Here is a 22,495-nt window from a genome sequence, read left to right as displayed (position 1 = left end):
TCGGACAAGTGCTGGCTCTTCGGCTTTGAAACGGAGATGAGCACCGCCCCCTAGAGTCGGAAACGACTAGCATGCATGTGCGGGGGAACCTTTACCTTTACCTTTTTATGTATTTAATGCGCAGGCTATTGCAATCTTATTCCACACACACAAAAGTTAGAGGGGAAAAAAAAGCCTACAACAAAACATCAATCAAGCTCCCCCAACCTTGCTCTGCAAAAAAGAACCCATTTTTTAAGGGAGGCATGTTGGGATTTCCTGAACTTGGTTTCGCATTGGGAAACGAAAGTACAGAACGGGTGGTCCTCGGCTGACAGCCAGGATTGAGCCCAACATTTTGGTTGCTAAGTGAGACATTTGTTAAGCGGGTTTTTGCCCCACCTTATGACCCGTCTTGCCACCGTTATTAAGTGAATCCCTGCAGTTGATAAGTTAGCAAGTGAATCCCCATCAATTTTGCTTGGCAAAAGATTGACCAACGGTCATAAATTTGTCTGAAATGGGATAGGGTCTCCTGCCTGAGCACGGGGTTGGACTAGGTGACCTCCAAGGCCCCTTCCAACATTATTATTATTATTATTATTAATTATTATTATTATTATTATTATTATACTTTTATTCATAAAACATGAAACTCAGTCAACTGAACACTCAAATTGACTGGCACTAATGGTTGACATGGGTTGCTGCCAGCATCCTAGGTATTGTTGTTGTTGTTGTTATTATATTATTATTATTATATGGGGAGCCAGTTGAATATTGATCGCACGCTACAAAAGGGTGAAAAATGATCCTCAGTCACTTTTTCCCCCGTGCCGTTGTTAACTTTGAACGGTCACTAAATAGGACTGCTGTAAGTCAAGGGCTGCCTGCAAATGAAAAAATCAAGCAACGGAAATTCCTACAGAAAGCCCATCACCTATCCTAATCTTTCCCCCAAGGAAGTATCTCTTCCCACAACCAGGGATTCCTGGAGATAAAGGAAGCCTAGAATACACCAAAAGATATGGGAGCCTTCAGTTTACTCAAATTTTAGTAAAACGTATATTATTATTATTATTATTATTATTATTATTATTATTATTATTATTATTATTATTATTATTATTATTATTATTATTATTATTATTACAAGCAAAGTGTAACACAAAATCTCAACCTCCAGCAACCAAGGTCCTTTGTCAATCTTGAAGTAGTAGTTTCTGGGCTCATTGGACGTTCCCCCCCCTGTATTTCAGCCCTCTTGTCCTAAATCCAAGGTATTCGAGAAAGCAAAATTCTTTCAGCAAATAAAAAAAAAAAAGGACCAACTACAGAGGGAGGGCTTCCTTGCCCCCACCAGCTGGAGGGGGCTGAGACGAGGTCATGTCCCTCTCGTCATGTCACCCAAATATGAAGATCAGAAAGAGCTGAAGCACAAGATGGAGACAGGAGGGAACACAGTTCCCGCTTGTGTATGATTTTATTGCTAAGTCAATTGGGGGTTTTTTTTTGGGGGGGGGGAACGATTGGATTAAAAGGAAGTTCTTCCAAAGCTTCCACGGGGGATGGAAGGATGTCTCAAGAAAGCAAGACAGATCTGCGCTGACGAGGACCACGTAGAAGAGCAATGGTCAACTTATTGTACAACTAGGCAACAAACCAACCAATTATGGATTAGGGCAGATGCCCGGTCCTCTTCACCACTGTTATTTGGGCGATTTATGCCCACTGAATTTGAAAGCTAACAGCATCCACAACGTACCAAGAGGTTGGCAAACCAGCATGTTCACCTGGATGGATCTCTCTTTTAATATTTGAAATCGTTTGCCCAAGATATCCAGGTTTCTTCAACCTGATGTTCTCCAGACAAACCAGAATCACAGATCCCAGATTTTCCAGCTGGCCAATGCAGCCATCAGTCGTACTGGTTTGAGGGAATGGTAGGGAGCGCGTCAGGTTGAGAAAGGCTACAGAAGTCAGACTAGCGGGGATTCTCCAGAGCTTCAGGAACAGGATATGTGCAAAGCAATTTACCCGCTGTTTTATATTAAAATCACAATACCGTCCAGCACAGCACTGTCAACCTACGGAGCAATTGGGTCTAAAGAATGTCCTGCTTCGTCGTGGCCCAACATACGCCGAGCTGTGTCACGTATGAACCCAAGCATCAGACACCGTGACGTCCGTGACTTCTGAGTTTCCTACGTGGAAAGTGGACTTTCCAAACCGGAAAGAGCTCGTCTGTTCCCCAGCTCTGCTAAGCCAAGATACATAGAGATCCTTTGAAGAACAGTACGCTTCTACCTGGATGGTCGTTCTCTTCCACCAAGCTTGCAGCTTCAGGAGGAACACACATGAAATGGGGGCGGGGGAGGGGAAAAAAGGGGGGATACCTGCCTAGACAGCCAGATCAGTTAAATCAACCCTGACAGGGGGGGGGACAGATGTTGCAGCCAGATCGCCTCTCGTTCTACAGAAGTCCTGTTCTGAATCCTTCAGGCTCCATCTATCAGCAAAAAGGCAGAAAAACAGGGTCCCTCACGGGGAGATAAACGGTGTTTGCTCTTGGGAGGAAGGTCTACATATACTTTTATAACTCCTAAATCCCCCCCCCAAAAAAACATCATCGTTGGAGACAGCTGCTTCGTCAAGAAACAGAACCCAGCCAGCCTACAATGCTCCACCTTGGCCAGACCGGATGAAAAATCCCACTTTTGAAAAAAGTCATTTTGACACATCAGAAGTTAGAAAGAACATTAAAAGAGGGAAAGCACCAGATCAGGTGGACTTTCAAGGTTATATTATGAATGTTTTGAAGACCAAGTGTCATCCCGTTGAAAAAAAATGTGAGGAATTCTACTCTGCAAGGCTGTGCTAGATGCTTGGGGGGCGGGGGGGGGGGAAAGGCAAATATTGCTTTATTACCCCCCCTCCCCCCCAAAAAAAAAGAAGGATAAAGGTTTGACCTCTGGCAAGAATTATAGACTGATTTCATTACTGACCGACGAGTATGAATCTTTTACAATACTACGGCAGCTGAGAGAGAGTGACAAAGATTTTACAGAATTTTGTTCCTCGTGAATCTGGCCAATCTGGATTTCTACCCAGAAGACAATTAAAGGATAATGTGAGCACTCTTCTGGATATAGACATGTTTCAACATCGTTGTGAAAAACAAGTCGCTTTGATTTTTTTTTTAAATACAGAGAATAGGGAAGCGTGGAAAAAGGACGTTGCTAAAAATCCATAAACGTCATGCATAAACGTATGCAAGAATGGGGATTCTCTTTTTCTAAAGAACGTCCAAGGAACGAAATCAAAGCAACTTACCTGCAATTAGCCTCTTTCCCGGCCTATCAGTGTTAGCAAATTTCCACAAAAGAGTGTCAGTTGCACTTTATTAAGTACTGCGTTCGAGTGCCTGCGCTGGATTCCTTCCAAGGGAAGAGCTCCATTTGGGCTTTTAAAGGGAATTTAAGACGTCAAGGAAGCCCGAGTCAAGAGTGGGAGAGTTCACCGCCTAAGCTAACTCTCATCTTGCAAGCCTAAAGTAGCACTTACAAAAAGCAGTGGGCGACATGACCGTCATCAATGGTTTAAGCGGTGGGCTGGGATGAAAACACAACACATCTGGATTGTATTTCGAAATCAGAGTGAGGTTGGGATGGGATTCCAGGAGGATTTTCAGCCACAGGCAGTTCAGTCCCTTCCGGAATGCCCTGCTTCAGGACCAAGGTCACCTCTCGTCCAGGATCCATGGTCTTCTAAAGGCTGTTTGTTCTCCTCACGATGGGCTTCAGGAGAGGGTCTAGGTACAGGGGTAAGCAACCTCGGCTCTTTTAGGACTCGTGGACTTCAACTCCCAGAATTCCTGAGCCAGCCGTGCTGAGGGGAAAGGGAGAGGTTTCCAAGCTGAGCCATGCTGGCTCAGGAATTCTGGGAGTTGAAGTCCACGAGTCATGAGGGGGCCATAGTTCCCCCATGCTGGCTCAGGAATTCTGGGAGTTGAAGTCCACAAGTCATGAGGGGGCCATAGTTCCCCCATGCTGGCTCAGGAATTCTGGGAGTTGAAGTCCACAAGTCATGAGGCGGCCATAGTTCCCCCATGCTGGCTCAGGGAGTTGAAGTCTACCAGTCATGAAGAGGCCATAGTTCCCCCATGCTGGCTCAGGAATTCTGGGAGTTGAAGTCCACAAGTCATGAGGGGGCCATAGTTCCCCCATGCTGGCTCAGGAATTCTGGGAGTTGAAGTCCACAAGTCATGAGGGGGCCATAGTTCCCCCATGCTGGCTCAGGAATTCTGGGAGTTGAAGTCCACGAGTCATGAGGCGGCCATAGTTCCCCCATGCTGGCTCAGGGAGTTGAAGTCTACCAGTCATGAAGAGGCATATAGTTCCCCCATGCTGGCTCAGGAATTCTGGGAGTTGAAGTTCGCAAGTCATGAAGGGGCCATAGATTCCCCCATGCTGGCTCAGGAATTCTGGGAGTTGAAGTCCACGAGTCATGAGGGGGCCATAGTTCCCCCATGCTGGCTCAGGAATTCTGGGAGTTGAAGTCCACGAGTCATGAGGGGGCCATAGTTCCCCCATGCTGGCTCAGGGAGTTGAAGTCTACCAGTCATGAAGAGGCCATAGTTCCCCCATGCTGGCTCAGGAATTCTGGGAGTTGAAGTTCGCAAGTCATGAAGGGGCCATAGATTCCCCCATGCTGGCTCAGGAATTCTGGGAGTTGAAGTCCACGAGTCATGAGGGGGCCATAGTTCCCCCATGCTGGCTCAGGAATTCTGGGAGTTGAAGTCCACGAGTCATGAGGGGGCCATAGTTCTCTCATGCTGGCTCAGGAATTCTGGGAGTTGAAGTCCACGAGTCCTAAAAGAGCCAAGGGTGCCTACCCCTCGGTCTAGGACAAGTCTCCACAGCCAATTCACCCCAGCCAACTCGCCGTGGGACAATTCGACCCTGTATTAATCATTGCCTTCAATTACTTTTATTATTGGTGACCCCGTTTTCACCGAAAGTAACGTAAAACTCTTGTTATTTCCAGATTGACTTTCTTTCTTTCATTATTATTATTAGGGGCCACGGTTCTGTTGTAATGAATTATAACGTTTGTATTTGTTGAAATCGCCCCGCGGTGAGTTAGCCGTGGCAAGTTGGCCGTGACCGAACTGGCCATGGCGAGCTGGCTGATCCCGCCAGAAGCTTTCTCGTGTCAAACCGTCTTCTTCAAAAAGTTCATTCCTGGCCTGAGCATCCCCCCTGCCCTTCAAAAGTTCTAGCTTCCAAAACGGCAACCAATAAGGTGTCGAGATGATTTGACATTTAGACCTCCTGTAGGGGTGGGTGGGGGGGAAAAACCAGAAACTAAAAGAGTTTCTGTGGCATCACGGATCAACAAGTCTCTTTCCAGAGCAGCACGATCTGGAAAACACGGGGATCCTACATTTCTAAGATTCATGGGTGTGCTATTAACCGAGATGGGTCAGAGTAGGGACAGAGCATTCTCCAGGTAAAACAGTAAAGTTGTCTTTCAAGTAGCTAAATAATTACGAGGCCTCAGCCTTCATCCATGGGATCTTGTCAGACTTCCAAGTCGGTGTGTTGAATGTTCATCGCAGAACAACACGTGATCTTAGACGTCAAAAACTGTCACGGTTTTACAAGATTCAGAGTGATTCTATGTGCAGGGATATGTCTGATTCCGGATATGTGTCTGACTCTTGAATTTGAAGATTCCGTAATAGCTACTTCCTTGCTCTTTAAAATCCCATGCCACCTTCGCAGGGAGAGTCATTACCACTGCAAACGTGACATCAATAGAAGGGAATCTTTGTAGCTCAGAGTTGAACTGTGGGGTCCTTGGTGCTCTCTGAGCTTGGTTGTTTTCTTGCAGACGTTTCATGACCCAACTAGGTGACATCATCAGCGCTAGAGGAGAGTGGGGTTTGCAAGGGTGCTGTCACCTACTCGGGTCATGAAACAGCTGCAAGAAAACAACCCAGCTCAGAGAGCACCAAGGAACGCACAAAGGTGACACCTTTACTTCAAACTGGGAGGTGCAAATATATATATATATATATATATATATTTGGTGGCAAACCATTTCATGAGCTTTGAAAGTTCATCAGATGTTTTGAAGAGGAAACTGGGGCTGTTTCAAGCAGGCTTCCGCCGCTTCGAGTTCAAGAGTCGGCAGGACGCAGCTCCTGACCCCAGCCCGGAATTCAACAGCTTACCGTCAGCGCCTGGATCTCTTCTTCCGCCTCGGCCGTGGTCTCCTCCAATTCGGTTTTAGCTTCCCGGAGCTGACTTTCCAGGGCTGCCCGGGCCGCTTGCAACCCTGAAATCTGAGATTCCCTCTCCTGGAGGGTAAGTTGCAATTCGGTCAGCTGTCGCTTCAGTTCTAATTTTTGCTCTTCGTGTTCGAGGCTAACCTGAAGGACAGAAATTTGACAGCCGTGAGCCTCCCCACTTTAGGCGCCAGGATTCCGCACTGCCCTGCCGTTGGCTGCGTAGGGTGAAAAGATCAGACGACCGGGCCAAGAAGAAATGGACACACGGCTGTCATTGAGAGAAGCTTTCAAATTCCCTATATCCTCTGATTCTTTTCTAAAAGCTGATCTCCTCCTCCAAACAAAAAAAGGGAAGGGGGTGGGGGAAGAATTCCCACCCAAACAGATATAGCACGGCGTTCACGACAACCCTCAAGATTTGCTATCACCGGTGATCAGCGTTGTAGCCGGTCTCTCTGCTTCTAGACCAGGGGTCTTCAAACTTGGCCCTTTTATGACTTGTGGACTTCAAGCCCCAGAATTCCTCAGCCAGCAAGCCTGGCTGAGGAATTCTGGGAGTTGAAGTCCACAAGTCATAAAAGGGCCAAGTTTGAAGACCCCTGTTCTAGACGGTGAAGCTGCAAAAGACTTCAACCAGAGTGCATAAACTAAGCCTATTGGTACAGACAGCGGTTCCGGCATTACTGCCAGGGCTGTCAAGAGGAATTATGTCTGACGGTAACAGGCGTCAGCCGAATTGTTCTCTAGACTCACCTGTTCTAATTTGATCTTGTGGGACCGATGGACGGTCCTCAGAAACGTAGTTAATAGGTGGCAGGAACAGCAGGAGTAGTCAAACGGGGCGGTGATGGTGGTGGGGGGGTTGTGTTTTTTTTTGTTTGTTTTTACCTCTCGTAACCTCGTCTCCAACTCCAGCAGGCGGGCCTTGTCGCTGTGGTCCTGATGACTGATCTTTTCCAATTGTTCCTCCAGCTTGTTGTTGTGCGCCTCTAATTTTCCAGCCTGAGTTTCCAGATAAAACTTCTGCTGCCTCAGCTCAGAAATCATCTCTTCTTGGGCTTTCCTTTAAAAAAGAAAGAAGGAAAGAAAGAAAGAAAGAAAGAAAGAAAGAAAGAAAGAAAGAAAGAAAGAAAGAAAGAAAGAAAGAAAGAAAGAAAGAAAGAAAGAAAGAAAGAAAGAAAGAAAGAAAGAAAGAAAGAAAGAAAGAAAGAAAGAAAGGAGGCACATACTCAAACCCAAAGGCCATTTTCTTTTCATTTCAATAATACTGGCGACCCTCCCCATGGCAGAGCTGTCAGCCGTTAGTGGGGTGTAGCCGTATTCGCTGAAAGCTGAATTGGGACACTTTTTAGAGCGGGGGTCTTCCAACTTGGCCCTTGGATGACTTGTGGACTTCAACTCCCGGCTGAGGAATTCTGGGAGTTGAAGTCCACAAGTCATCCAAGGGCCAAGTTGAAAGACCCCTGTTTTAGAAGTTTTTTTTTTTTTTAAAAAAAATCAGGACGTTTGTCAATGGAGTAGAGACAGAAGGCAGTGATGCCAGCCAACTGAGACACTCCCTTGTTCCCAGAAAAAAAATCTGGTTATTGAGTTAAAAGAAAATTAAACATTAAAAGAAGTAGCTGGATGTTGCTATTAGAGATGTCTTCCCCTAGAGCAGGCATGTCCAGCCTGTGGACCAAATACGGCCCTGGATAACTAACAATGCAGTCCCACAAGAATATACATAAATACAGTAGAATGATATGCATTAGCTCTGTTGAGCGGTGTGGTGGCCTAGCGTGAAGACGCTTGCCTCTCACTCGGAAGGTTAAGAGTTCAATCCTAGGTAGCGGCAGATATTTCTCTCCTAGGGCCCACAATGTGCAAGATTTTAGCAAAGTTGTCCCATCCCTTACGCAACCTCTGTTAAAGATGCCAAGACTACGCACCCTTGGCAATCTTTCGGGCGACAAAACAGACGGTGCAATTAGGGGAAATTCACAGATGTTCTCTGCAGTGGCTGTTCAGGCCCACCTCTGCTCAAAATTCAAAGGGGCATCAAAAAAAGGAAGGCTCTGCAATGAGTAATAGGCTTGCTCAACTTCTCCAAACTGCTGTGAGTCAAGACAATTTAATAGCAGCATTTATGCTTACATGTTCCTCTGAGTAAACAGGCTGCTGTTGGCTGCGAGCTTGTTAGCTTCAGACAGTTCCACTATTCTCTGCTCCAGAGACCTAATCTTCGAATCCATGGCATTGATCATCTGAAGAAAGATTCCCCCCCCCCATTAATACAGCTGTATCAGCAGCGGTGTTCAAACCATGATTGATTGATTTAATTTCCCTAGCCGCCCAGCTGAACCAATTGACTCCGGGTGGTTTACAATTCTAAAATTATAAAACAATTTAAAAAAAAACAAACACATTAAAACGGTAAAATCACCCCCACAAGGTAAACCAACAGAAAGAGCAGCCGTGATGATTAATCTACTGACAGTAAAGCCAAGGGATGGGGCCCTTCATGCATTCAAAGTCTCAGGGAACATAATCAAGTATTTAAATCAGGAGCGTCCACCAGTCTTCCAGCGTTGGAGCACCCACAGTGTCAGGACCCACCCTAATTCACGTCTTAGGAAGACAAAAACTCTTGGGAGTCAGTTCTAGTCCAAAAGGAATCTTTACTAGGACATGCTTGGTTGTGGGAATACAAGGCAGGACTTAGTATTGTTTTACAAATTGAAATTTTATAAAGGGTACCCGGTTCAACCCCCCTTCCCTCAACCCCATTTGGTCAGCCCCCACCCTTCTACTTCGTGTCATCCCTTTTGTGGGGGGAAAAAAAGGAACTTCGAATCTTTATGGTTATTGCCTTCTTCCTCTCCAGAATTAAAAGAAGACACAAGCCAGAAGCCGCCTTCTCTAACCCTCCCTTTTGATCCCCCCAGTTCAAAAGGTTTCCTTGGTTTTTGAAATAACCTAAGGCAGGCTGAATCCACATGTGCTCCTCCTTCCTCGGGAGATGGCAGAATCCATATGGGGGTGGGGGATAATGTTTTAAACATACATTTATGAATGTGATATAAATGGATTCCGACACACAGCTTCTGGAGGCAGGTTGTTCCACTGGTTAATTGTCCTCACTGTCGGGAAACTTCTCCTTAGTTCTAGGTTGGTTGTCTCCTTGATTAGTTTCCATCCGTTGCTTCTTTTGCTGCCTTCAGGTGCTTCGGAGAATAGATTGACCCCCCCCCCACACACACTTTTCTTTGTGGCAGCCCCTGAGATATTGGGACGCTGCTATCCTGTTACCCCCTAGTCCTTCTTTTCATGAAACTCTATCTTAAGTTCATCAAAATCACCTTGCACTCTATGGGAATTGCACCCCCCCCTTCCAACTCGGCTCAAAATATTTTACTGTCTCCACAGGCTTGCTGAGGCACAGCACGGTTCCCGACGGGAGGCGGCAGGGGGGGGGTAATTCTGAACGGCTCCTCCACATGAAAACATCTCTTCGCTGGCACAGAACCAGCAACATTGATATGGCAATTATGCCTGTTTAGCTCACTCAGGCAATCTTTGCTAAGTCAGGGCAAGCCACGTTACACATTCCGATGTGACTTAAGCTCACCTACGAGAGCCCGGTGAATCAAACTAATTGAACAGCGCCTTATCGATACTAGCGCCCCGCTTACCGCTTTCTGCTCGGCCAGGATTTTGCACTTTTCGTGAGCTTCCTCCTCGTGCTTCCTCAGCACGTTTTCCAGGGCGTCTTTGTCTGCGAGGTCTTTCTTCATCTGGTTATCAAGCACCTGCGTTGATTGCGGGAGGGAGGAAACAAGCCATGCTTACTCGTAGGCCTGTTTGAGACACTCAGCCTAAAACTTGGGGGTTGCCTCTTAAGCCATTTTGCCCACCTGGGAAAGTGTCAGAGAAAGACCAGAATGCCGACCTGGTCAGGAATGAATTTGCAAAATGTTTCTGGGGCTGAAAGCCAGAGTTGGTCTATTGAATGACGTTCCGCAGGCTGCCTTCAAAAGAAACTTTACAAAATGTATTCAAAATGGGCTCTGATTAATTTATATATGGCTAGCATGCCCAACTCAAAGGCAGTGCTACTTAAGAGTCTAATTGTTCAGTTGCCTGGTGCTCTGGTCATTTGGACTCTTTCTTCGTATTTTCTGCCTGGGTCAACCTGACATCTGAATAGCCGCTCAACAGTTCCATGGCAATTTTGCCCCATCCTTCTCTTATAATCACTTACAATTGTTAAAAGCTCGTTCTGGACCTTCCCCGTAATTTTCTTCCAAAAGTTAAGCTAACATGTAATGGGGAGCGAGAATGGGGCAGAAAAACACCCCCCAAAGGGTCTCAGTGTCCTTTAGAAGGAATCCGTAATGGCACTGAGGTCTCCGGCATAACAAATCGGATTTTTGCACTCAAGTGGCGCCTGTGTTGATTTTCTGCCTGGGTGGTATGTTGTCGACTGTTTTCAGCCGGAGGGCTGCAGAGTGCACCGCAGCAACACAGACGCATCAAGAGAAGGACCACAGCTGGAATTCTCCCTCTGTGTGGTGTTTTTCGGTGCAAGGTTTTGTTTGCAATTTAGTGCAACAGCTGAGCTAACTAGGCAGCAAAACAACAACGCATGATTGTGATTTACAGTTTGCTGCACAATTTCAATAGCTTCCTTTCAGGAAGGCAGTTTCTGGACAGCTCACAGAGAGCAGTGTGTGTGTGTGTGTGTGTGTGTGTGTGTGATCGGGGTGGGTGTGGGAAATGACATCTCAGTCCTTCTGTTTTATGCCAGTTCGTTAGCTTTGGAACCCCAGCTCCCCCAAATTTGTTCTAGAGATCTGGTGGAGCAGTGGTTAAAATGCAGTATTGCAGGCTAACTCTGCCCCATAGCCAGGAGTTCGATCCTGACAGGCTCAAGGTTTCACTCAGCCTTCTATCCTTCCGAGGTCGGTAAAATGAGGACCCAGATTGTTGGGGGCAATGTGCAGATTCTCTAAACTGCTCAGAGAGTTCTGTAAAGCATTATGAAGCAGTATATATGTCTAAGTTCTATTGCTTTTGAGATGGATGGATGGATGGATGGATGGATGGATGGATGGATGGATAGATAGATAGATAGATAGATAGATAGATAGATAGATAGGATGGATGGATGGATAGATGGATAGATAGATAGATAGATAGATAGATAGATAGATAGATAGATAGATAGATAGATAGATAGACAGACAGACAGACAGACAAAAGCACTGTGAAGTGGTATATAAGTCTGAGTGTTATTGCTTTTGAGATAGATAGATAGATAGATAGATAGATAGATAGATAGATAGACAGACAGACAGACAGACAGACAGACAGACAGACAAAAGCACTGTGAAGTGGTATATAAGTCTGAGTGCTATTGCTTTTGAGAGAGAGATGATGATGATGGAGGGATGGACAGAGATATGGATGGTGATGATAGACAGACAGACAAAAGCACTATGAAGTGGTATATAAGTCTAAGTGCCACTGTTCTTTTCTTTCCTTTCCCAACTCATTGCAGCAGGATGAGAAATGCAACGTGTCTCAAGAGAAACAAATCCCTTCTTACTTTGAGTCTTTCTTCATACATTTGTTCTTTCTGCTTCAGATGCAACTCAAGGTGTTGGGCTGCAAGCTGAGCTTCCCGATGTTTCTCTTCCAGTTCCTAGGAGAAAAAGATGCGATTTTTTTCAGCATTTCAAACTCAAAGGAAAGGAGACATACTCCGAAGCACTTCTATGAAAAATCACCTCCACAACCCCACAATAGGCAGTCCTGGATTTACAACCACAACAATTTCTGTTGTTAAGCGAGAGTTAAGTGAGTTTTGCCCCATTTTACCATCTTTCTTGCCACGGTCGTTAAACAAATAGCTGCAGTGAAGTTGGGAACACAGTCGTTAAGTGAATCAGGCTGCTCCCCCCCACTTGACTTTGCTTGTCAGAAGGTCGTCGTTACTTTGGAACACTGCAACCATCATAAATATGAGCAGGTTGCTGGTGCTACTAAGATTGTTGGACGAGCAGGCACAAAAACAGCCAGGGAAATAATTGGAAGCCTGGGAAACAGGCCCCTCGTCAATCAAAAGGACGGCTAATTTACCACCAGCCTCTCAAGTACTTAGAAGGCGAGGGCTGGGCAACACAAGCAAAACGGCAGCCCACAACTTAAAAGCCAGCCATCGACACAATCCTGCATCACTTCATGCCTCCGATATAGGGGGTGCAGCCCGTAAACAATCATACAAACACTGTTAAGTTCTTTTCTTTTTTTTAAATCAGAGACTAGCATACATCTCTCTGCCATCGGTTTAAAAATATATTGGAATGCAAGGGGGGGGAGGGGAGAGAGAGAGAAAAAAAACCTCCCACCATCCTGACCTACTTCCCAAAATGTATAGATCTTTCCCCAAAGTCAAGAAGTGCAAGTTGAAAGTCGTTGCAGACTCCGGGGTAGAGATAAATCACTTGAAAGCTTCTTCTCCAGCAGCTCCTACTCAGCTGGCCCTACCTCTGTTGCCATAGCCACTGACAGCTTCCACCTACACGGCTAAAAGCCCAAGGAAAACAGAGACTTGCAAGGCTTTCTCTTGTTTTGAGGGCCGATCTTTCTTCTTCGGCTTTTTCTTCTTGGAAGCAGATCCGAAGTCAGGCGGTCCTTTGCTTTTGGGAAAGGCCTCTCAGTTGTTGTTGTTTGTTTTAAGGGCAGATGAAACCGTTCTCAGACCAATCGGGTGCTAGCGATTCTCCAGGCTCTCAAGAGTACACTTTTGATTAAAACAATACAAAATCCAAAACACAGAATCATAGGGTTTAGGGTTAGGGACCTTCCGAGGTCTTCTAGTCCAACCCCCTACTTAAGGCAGGAGATCTTATACCATCCCTAGCCAAACGGTTGTCCAGTTTGGAAAACGTCCAGTGATGGGAGCACCCATAACTCCAGGAGGTAGGCTATTCCATTGATTCATTGTTCTCATTGTCAGGAAGTGTCTCCTTACTTCCAGGTTGGATCTGTCTCTAACAAGCTTCCATGTTACTTCTTGTCGTGCCCTCGGGTGCTCTGGAGAATAGGTCAACCCCTCTTGTCTGTGACAGCCTCTCAAGTACTGCATAACAGAGTTGGAAGGGACCTTGGAGGTCTTCTAGTCCAAGACCCTCCTCAAGCAGGAGACCCTAGACCATTTCAGATGAGAGGTTGTTCAATCTCTTCTTAAAAGCCTCCAGTGTTGGAGCATTCACAACTTCTGGAAAGCCAACCGTTGCACTGGCTAGTTGTTCTCATTGTTAGGAAATTTCTCCTTAGTTCTAGGTTGCTTGTCTCCTTGATGAGTTTCTGCCCATTGTTTCTTGTCTTGCCTTCTGGTGCTTTGAAAATAGCTTGACCCCTTCCTTCCTCTTTGTGGCAGCCCTTCAAATATTGGACCACTCCTGTCATGTCGCCCCGAGTCCTTCTCCTCAATAGGCCGGGCAATAATGCTACAGATTGGTTCAAGGCGTTTGATGAGAGGTGTAAATGTGGCTGTACCACTGAGCTGCAATCCTTTCTGAGACAAAACATTGCCTACCTAAATTTAATCTCTCTGTAATTGGTAGAGTATCAAACACCTTGCAGGAGAAGGGAAACAAAGGGGAAAGGAGGAGAAAAGGATTAAGCAGAGCACATCGCTTTGTAAAGCCCACTTCAATCGCTTGGATAATCACAAAGAGACCTTGATAATTGACAAGGAGGAGACCATCTCGCCAATTGCTCGGTCTCTCCTTGGGGGGGGGGGGTTTCCAAGTTATTGGGATGTGGCAAGCCTTCCCAGAGTAATCTAGGACTCCAGAAAGACCTCCGACCTTAGGATGGACCCCTAAGTCTTATGAAAGACCACCAGTCTTTTTTTTTTTTTAATGAAAACGGTTGGCAGGCTTCTTGTGGATTTTGACTTTTTTTTTTTCTTGGAAAACGCCCCCGAATCCAGAGCACATTGCCAGAAAAAAAGCTGATAATAATGGAATTAAGCTGGGTTGTCATCAGCCACTGTGGCTGGCTACCTCCAGGCTGTGAGGACCCCGCAGAATGAGGATAATAATTCCTATGCTAGGAGTATTCCAGTGAGGATGATTCATCTGGCTTGTTCCAACAAGCTTCTTCATTAGTTGTACTCTGCCCTTTCTTTCATCCTGGTTTCTTTGCAAGCCACTTCAAATGCCGCAGGTGGCCACCGCCAAGCGCAGAGCTTTCTAAACCGAACCATGCAAAACACACAGGCTGCGTGAAGAACAATTTTTTTCAGACAGGATATAGCCAAGTGGAAGCCTGCGTGTTACAATTTCTATCCAGAGAACAAATGTGAGGTAATTGGAATAGAATAGAATAGAATAGAATAGAATAGAATAGAATAGAATAGAATAGAATAGAATAGAATAGAATAGAATAGAATAGAATAGAATAGAATAGTTGGAAGGGACCTTGGAGGTCTTCTAGTCCAACCCCCTGCTCAGGCAGGAAACCCTATACCATTCCAGATAAAGGTGTACATCTCTTCTTACAAACCTCCAGTGATGGAGCACCCACAACTTCTGGAGGCAGGTTGTTCCACTGGTTAATTGTCCTCACTGTCAGGAAACTTCTTAGTTCTAGGTTGCTTCTTCTCCGTGATTAGTTTCCATCCGTTGCTTCTTGTCCTGCCTTCGGACGCTTTGGAGAACTTGGGGCAGCCCCTGAGAAGACTGCCATCCTGTCACCCCGAGTCCTTCTCTTCATTAAACCAGACATCCCCAGTTCCAGCAACCATTCTTTATATGTTTTAGCCATTTCAACTATGCTTTATATCTTTTGTCCCAGGATGAGAGGGTTTGCAGGAGCCGTTGGGCGAGAGGGGAAAAAATAGCCAGAGATAGGAATGGTGGCTATGGAGAGGCAGAGGGGGAAGAAAGGAAAGTACAGGTAGTCCTCAATTTACAACAGCTCATTTAGCGACCGCTGAAAGTTACAACTTTGCATGCTTTCAAACTACTAGGTGGGCAGAAGCTGAGGCAAGCAACGGGAGCTCAACCCCTCCCGCGCTGCTCAGGTCTCAAACGGCCAACTTTCAGGTGACCGTTGGCCGGGTGTCTTAACTGCTAGGACCCTGCGCAACGGTCGTAAATGTGAGGACTGGACATTAGTCACTTTTGTTCAGTGCCACTGTGACCAGGGTAGCCACAAAGGCGAGATAGGTGGCAAACCCATTTAACAAATAAACAAACAAACTTCAACCGGTCCCTAAGCAAATCGTTGTAAGTCAAGGAATACTGGCACCTGTAAATAGGAGTGTTTTGACAACACACCGATGCAGGACCAAAGAACTCTAGTCAGCTGGAAAGGTCTCTGTGGGCTAGCAAAGTATCATTTATCCTTCCTAACAGTCAGAAACCGAGTAAGCCGCACTGCAGCTTCGCTTCGGCGGATTATTTCTGGGGAAGAAAGAGTTAAGATGATTAATTTTTGTCCTTCCCCAATATGGAAAACGCAGCAGATTTCGGAACCTGAGCAAGATTGCCAAGGCTTCTCCGAGCTTGGCTTTGCAGACTTCATTGTCACGTAACTCAAACATATTGATGTGCAAGGAGTTTACGAAACACGCTTTGTTTGAGTGGGGAGCTTCTGTTGCAGCAACTGGAAGCCGAAGCGCTTCCACCGGGCCACCAGGCGCCTGGATGACGCTGCGAGAAAGGGGAATTGGAAGACCGCAGCAGATTGGAAGGGAAGCGCCTTTGTTTCTGGTCTGTCCAACGATTAACTTTCTTTCGTACTCTTTCTTTCTTTTCTTTCCTTCCATCTGTCTGTCTTTCTATCATCTATTATCTATCTATCTGTCTGCCTATCTATCTATTTTACTACCTCCATCTATCTACCTGTATCTATCTATCTCTGTCTGTTCTGATCTGAGAGTGAGAGTCAGAAGATGTCAACTTGCACAAAATCAAATGAGCAACTTTTATGTCAGTGTTTCTCAGACTATCAGAGTTGGAAGGGCCCTTGGAGGTCTTCTAGTCCAACCCCTTGCTCAAGCAGGTGACCCTAAAGCATTCCAGACAAATGGCCGTCCAATCTCTTCTTGAAATCCTCCTGTGATGGAGCAGCCACAACGTCTGGAGGCAAGCCATTCCACTGGTTAATTGTTCTCTCTGTCAGGAAATTTCTCCGTAGTTTCTACGTTGCCTTTCTAATCAGAAAAGGATGCCAAAGGCAGCAAACAGGAGACAAACAATTAGCAGTCTGGGTGTAGAGTTTAAAGCGCTGAATTTCAACTTTGGAGGAAGCCGGGAGCCCTGTCAGTCACTCAGCTCAAACCGGGACTCGGGGCGGTCACAGGCTCCCAGCCCAGCTTGTTAAGCAGGACGGCGATTTTGAAGATTAAAATGAAGAGAAGCCTTCCTTTTATGCAGCCCTGAGCACTCACTCAAAAGGAAAAAAAAAAGCCAACATGAAAGCAATCAGTGAAAGAAAGGCACAACAGGCCAAAGCCAATTCAACAAGAAAAACGCTGAGAAAATATGAAAAACAATTGTGGGAAACTATCAACCTCATCACTACAGCCGGTCAGATTTGGACCATCTATAAAGTGCTCAAGGAATAGAAAAGTGGGTTTTTTATGAGTCAGGGCAGACAGAGAGTCCTTGAAAGATGGTTCCTGAATTCTTGTAATATAATCCTGGGCTTCTTCAAAGCACCTGCTTGCTTAGGATGCAGAAGAGAACCTCAACTAAACCCAACAGATCTGTAAACATTGTAGCGCGAGAAAATAGGGGAGCCAAAAAATAAAATATACCCCGACAGTTCACTCGGTGACTATTCGAAGTCACAACAGTACTAAAAAAAGTTACTTAGGACCATTTTTCACACTTGTGACCCCAGGGTCACATGATTTACATTCAGATGCTTGACAATCTGGTTCGTATTTACGACGGTTGCAGTGTCCCAGGGTCACGTGATCGTCTTTTCCGAACGTCTTGCAAACAAACTCCATGGGGAAGCTAACTTAACAACTGCAGCGATTCCCTTAACAAACGTGGCAAGTGTGCGAAGTGCCACAAGCGGGCTTCACATAACCATGATTAAGCAAAAGATATCTGAAGAATGGCCTAGGACTGGGCTTAGGCAAGTGGCTAAGGCGTAATGCGTTTGGTGGTTTGGGCTTCATAGTAACACAGGAACCCAGCCGTGATTTACTAAGCTTAAAGGTAAAGGTAAAGGTTCCTCCGCACATGCGTGCTAGTCGTTTCCAACTCTAAGGGCCGGTGCTCATCTCCGTTTCAAAGCCGAAGAGCCAGCGCTTGTCCGAGGACGTCTCTGTGGTCATGTGGCCGGTATGACTGGATGCCAAAGGCGCACGGAACGCTGTTACCTTCCCACCGTAGTGGTCCCTATTTTTCTACTTGCATTTTTACGTGCTTTCGAACTGCTAGGTTGGCAGAAGCTGGGACGAGTAACAGGCGCTCATTCTGCTATGCGGCACTCGGGATTCGACCCGCCAAACTGGCGATCTTCTGATCGACAAGCTCAGCGTCCTAACCCACTGAGCCACCACGTCCCTAAGCTTATGGCTTAGTAAAAGTTCTGTATCCAGTCAATGGTGGTTTACCCAACCAACTTCGGAACGGAAGAAGCTTTTTGGATGAGAAGTGAAATGCTTTCAAGGGGGGGGGAAACCCCAAGAAAGTCCAGTTGCCTTTTGGAAAAAGCAAACTAGAGTTAAGACGATGCAAGATTGTCAGATACAAATAGGAATGTATAAATACTTTTTACTGGGGCAGTTTTTCCTGATTTATGTTGCTGTTTAAACCTCATTGAGAAAACGTGAATACTGGTTTCTTTTGTAAAGCAGCAACCGCGTGACTTTTCAGCATCACAGACCCAGGCATCAACCAGGAACTCACCATAAAATTTTTACCTGTCCCCAGCTGCAGAAGCTTACAATTTGAAATCTGGAAAGCATGCTTCTTTTTCTGTCTTTTAACACTTCCCACCGACATCTCACTCTGTTCGAAAACTCCCCTCTTTCTTCATTGCTACCCACCAGAATTTTATCAGCCATCTGCTGGATTTGCTGAGATTTTGTCTGGATATCTTCTTTCAGTCGGTTCTCCCGGCGTTCCACCGTCTCCAGACGCTTCACTTGGTTCTCTAGAGAATGACGCCTTTCCTAGCCAAGGTTCAAGAAGGCAGAATGAAAAACCCCACCTCAAAAGAATCTGGATAGTCACCCAACATTTTGCCATCAGCCCAAGAAGGCCAGACTCGGAACCTTGAATTTGAGTTAGAGAGCCCAAACACTTTTGAAAACAACAACAAAAAAAGAAAAAAATGGCAATGATATTTTTTTTAATTACAACTCTGCCATATCATATAGGTTTGGCCAGTTCCAAATGGAGGAGCTGTGGCTTCCCACTTCAAGCTCAGATAACCACAGACCACTGGCTGCAGGCTCTCCAAATTCATTCCTGACTTTATCTAAACTTAAGTTCAAATTTTAGCAAGTTTCAGTCAGCAAAGAAAGTCGGGCCACCACATAAGGGGTTGTTGTTGCTGTTGCTGCACCGGGACCAAACGCATCAGTGTGACAACTTGCTAACCTCGGCTTCCAGCAATTTCTTTTTCATGCTTTCGTTGGAGTCCTCCCGATTTTGCAATTTCTCCAGCTCTTTCTCGGCTCTCTCCTTCGCTTGGCGGATGTTCTGGAGCAATTCGGTGGCCTCCGAGCTGGCTTTCATAGCCTTCAAAGAGGAAAGGGTGATAATCAGCGCAAGCCGTCGTCATACACAGGGGGGCGAACACTGAAGCACTTTAGTAACCCATGGCACATCTTTCTAATTTAGCATGTCACATAAACTGACATTTATGAGGAGAGAGGAGAGAGGGAGAGGGAGAACCAACAGAATAGTGGTCAATATACCGGTCTGTACTTGGAAGGAAGGAAGGAAGGAAGGAAGGAAGGAAGGAAGGAAGGAAGGAAGGAAGGAAGGAGGGAGGGAGGGAGGGAGGGAGGGAGGGAGGGAGAGAGAGAGAGAGAGAGAGAGAGAGAGAGAGAGAGAGAGAGAGAGAGAGAGAGAGAGAGAGAAGAAAGAAAGAAAGAAAGAAAGAAAGAAAGAAAGAAAGAAAGAGGAAGAAGGGAGGAAGGAAGGAGAGAGGGAGGGAGGGAAAGAAAGGAAAGAAAGAAGGAAAGAAAGAAGAGAGAGGAAGGAAGAAGGGAGGAAGGAGAGGGAGCGAGAGAAAGAAAGGAAAGAAAGAAGGAAGAGGGGAAGGGAGGGAGGAAGGAAAGGAGAGGGAGGGTGAGACAGGAAAGAAAGAAAGAAAGAAAGAAAGAAAGAAAGAAAGAAAGAAAGAAAGAAAGAAAGAAAGAAAGAAAGAAAGAAAGAAAGAAAGAAAGGAGTAAGGAAGGAGAGAGGGAGGGAGAGAAAGAAAGAAAAGAAAGAAAGGAGAGAGGAAGAAGGAAGGCAGGAAGGCAGGAAGGAAGGAAGGCAGGAAGGAAGGAAGGAAGGAAGGAAGGAAGGAAGGAAGGAAGGAAGGAAGGAAGGAAGGAAGGAAGGAAGGAAGGAAGGAAGGAAGGAAGGAAGTTGCTGAAGTAGTGTCCAGAATATATTCCAGACCTAAAATTTGTGTAGTTGTGTTAGGTGTCATGAGCCTGGGTCTATCAAGAATTTCAGCCCAGTGTACCAACAAATGCCAGCTGAGACCAGAAGCAGCAGAAGAAAAATCTTAACTTCACTTGATCATTTGGCATAATTAATTACAACCACTGGTTGCAGTGCTGTGATCCACTCCTTGTGCCTTTATACATTCGTCAAGTTCAATCAGAGTTTGTCTTCCTGTATTTTAAATCCGTGCAGGATTTTTTTTTTAAAAAAAGATCTTGATCTTCTTTAGGGCGACATCCTCTCAGGTATTCAAAGACTGCCATGAAGCTACGGGCAAGACATCCCGTTTGGACACCTGACAACTTTGCAGAGAGAGATGGACGGCCTGTTTCAACCCACACGGGTAATCGTCAACACACATGCGCACAACCATCTTTCCAAGGGAGTTGCAGTTCAGATTTAATCTCTCATCATTAGGAAATCCACCTCAAGGCTGTCCAGCCACTGATCTACAAGGTCCCACAATTGGTACAGTAAGCACCAGGGGGAAAAAAAAGGAAGTCATGGATTCCATGAGTTCTGCTTTGGCACTGACCCCATTCATGAAAACCTGAGCCAATTTAAACCGCCGCAATCTGTTGCCGGCTCGGGGCTCATTATATCATCACAAAGCAGCCTTTGACTGCTTTTGAAAAACGCTCGACATCTGACGCAGCGTGCCCGACTTGGCTTGCTAGAGTTAAATTTCTATCCAATATTCCAATTCTGACTCAACTTGTGTTTTTAAAAATAAGCCTGCGGTGACATGTTGTGAAGAGGAGAAAGCGCCGAGCATCGTGAATTCAAATTCCAGCCCACCCCACCCCTCCCGTCTCTCCTTCCTATCTAGAGCGGGATGACTAACTCTGTTTTGGAACACAGGAACTTTGCGACTCCCTCCTCTGCGTTCCAGCTTGCAGGAGAGTCTGCAGAGGAGATTTATAAAGTGTGTAGGGGGAAATTAAACAAAAAAAAAAAACCAAAATCCCCCAAACCTTCCCCCTCGCCAACTTTTCAAGCGCCACTGATTAATGCCTAATTAAATATCTTACTTTGGTCAGCTTCTCTTGCAGCTCCTGAATTTTCACCTGTTGATCTGCGTTGATCTGGGCGAGACAGGAAGGGGAAAGAAGAAGAGAGTGACCAAGTTGGGAGGGACCTTGGAGGTCTTCTAGTCCAACCCCCTGCTCAAGCAGCAGACCCTGGACCAAATGTCGGTCCAGTCTCTTCTTGACAGCCCCCACAACCTCTGGAGGCAGACACCCCTTCCAAACCCAGGATCCTATGGATGGATATCTGTGAAATGACTAGAAGTGAGAGCCTACTACAGGCTTCAGACCTCTGTCTAAAGTGCCGTTGTAACGTGGAGCATAAGAGCAAAACTCGCTTTGCAGCTCCCTTGCTTAGCAACAGAGGTTTAGGGCTCCATTGTGGTCGTATGTTGAGGACTTCAGCGTACCAACGTCACAAAAACACAATCCATCCTAACTAAGGCTGGGTTTAGCAAACACGCTCACAACAGAATGGGCTTATCTAACATTTGGGACCTGGGCAAGGTTCTTCTTCCTTAGACTGAGGCTTTCCGTGAAACGTCGGTTCTTTATTTAAAAAGGTAAAGGTTCCCCCGCACATGCGTGCTAGTCGTTTCCAACTCTAGGGGCCGGTGCTCATCTCCGTTTCAAAGAGCCAGCGCTTGTCCGAGGACGTCTCTGTGGTCATGTGGCTGGCATGACTGGACGCCAAAGGCGCACGGAACGCTGTTACCTTCCCACCGGAGTGGTCCCTGTTTTTCTACTTGCATTTTTACGTGCTTTCGAACTGCTGGGTTGGCAGAAGCTGGGACGCGTAACAGGCGCTCACTCTTTATTTAGGCCCCCTCTTTTCCAAAGTTCTTTCCTCCGAGCATTTTTCTACGCCAACCTGCTCGAATTTGCCTTCTCCAGCAAGCCCAACGTCTCCTTACAGCTTCTAAGCTGGTGGAGGGATTTCCCCCCCCCCAGCTGCCGAAAACCCACTTGGAGTCGCAAGTCTTGAAATCTTATAAGCTGCCTAAGATTGGCAGTTTCTCTCACATGGATCAAATGTTTGCGAAGTGAAATGTCCTCAAAGAAAAACGAACAAACCCAAGTCCAGCTGCTTTTTGGAAAAGCATCTTTGGGACCCGCCGCGACCTGGATGACTGAGCATCCCCGTGGGCATTTATTCTGGGATGTTATGGCAAAGAATTCGACCCCCCCAAAAATAAAAATGACACTTATCAACATACCTTCTCCAGCTTGGAATACAGCTCTCCCACTTCTGTTTTTCCTTGATCTTTAACCTTTCAGGTGAGAATTCAACAGAACGTGCAATTTAGAAATCGGATCCAGATTAACGGAAAACTGTGCGGTTCTGGAGCTTCAATATTCTTACCCACCCACTTTGAGAAATAAAGGTGAAAACACACAGGTAATTGTGATTCAAAACCAAAAAAAAAGGAAAAGAAAAAGCAACAGAGTGAACTTTTCTTAAGTTGTTGTTGTTGTTGTTGTTAGCTGCGAAGTCGTGTCCGACCCAG

The 22,495-nt window shown here is 45.9% G+C and overlaps 1 protein-coding gene across 2 annotated transcripts in view; it reads right to left on the bottom strand.

Annotated features, from left to right (window-relative positions):
* The window catches only part of CIT (citron rho-interacting serine/threonine kinase), a gene marked incomplete at its 5' end in the record, with an annotated part of 82,169 nt that overhangs the window by 34,682 nt on the left and 24,992 nt on the right, over positions 1-22,495 (bottom strand). Inside the window, 9 exons of one of the 2 annotated variants that reach the window (XM_081339357.1) lie at positions 6,218-6,415; positions 7,163-7,337; positions 8,411-8,520; positions 9,949-10,065; positions 11,865-11,960; positions 18,342-18,467; positions 18,898-19,038; positions 20,991-21,044; positions 22,205-22,258. In XM_081339357.1, the coding sequence (XP_081195483.1) occupies positions 6,218-6,415; positions 7,163-7,337; positions 8,411-8,520; positions 9,949-10,065; positions 11,865-11,960; positions 18,342-18,467; positions 18,898-19,038; positions 20,991-21,044; positions 22,205-22,258 (1,071 nt within the window). The remainder of the gene's footprint in view (positions 1-6,217; positions 6,416-7,162; positions 7,338-8,410; positions 8,521-9,948; positions 10,066-11,864; positions 11,961-18,341; positions 18,468-18,897; positions 19,039-20,990; positions 21,045-22,204; positions 22,259-22,495) is intronic. The other variant, XM_081339358.1, reaches the window with a different exon arrangement.

This window comes from Vipera berus, assembly GCF_964194415.1.
Source record: "Vipera berus genome assembly, chromosome: 14".
Taxonomy (NCBI): domain Eukaryota; kingdom Metazoa; phylum Chordata; class Lepidosauria; order Squamata; family Viperidae; genus Vipera; species Vipera berus.
This window is presented reverse-complemented; position numbering and strand designations above follow the sequence as displayed.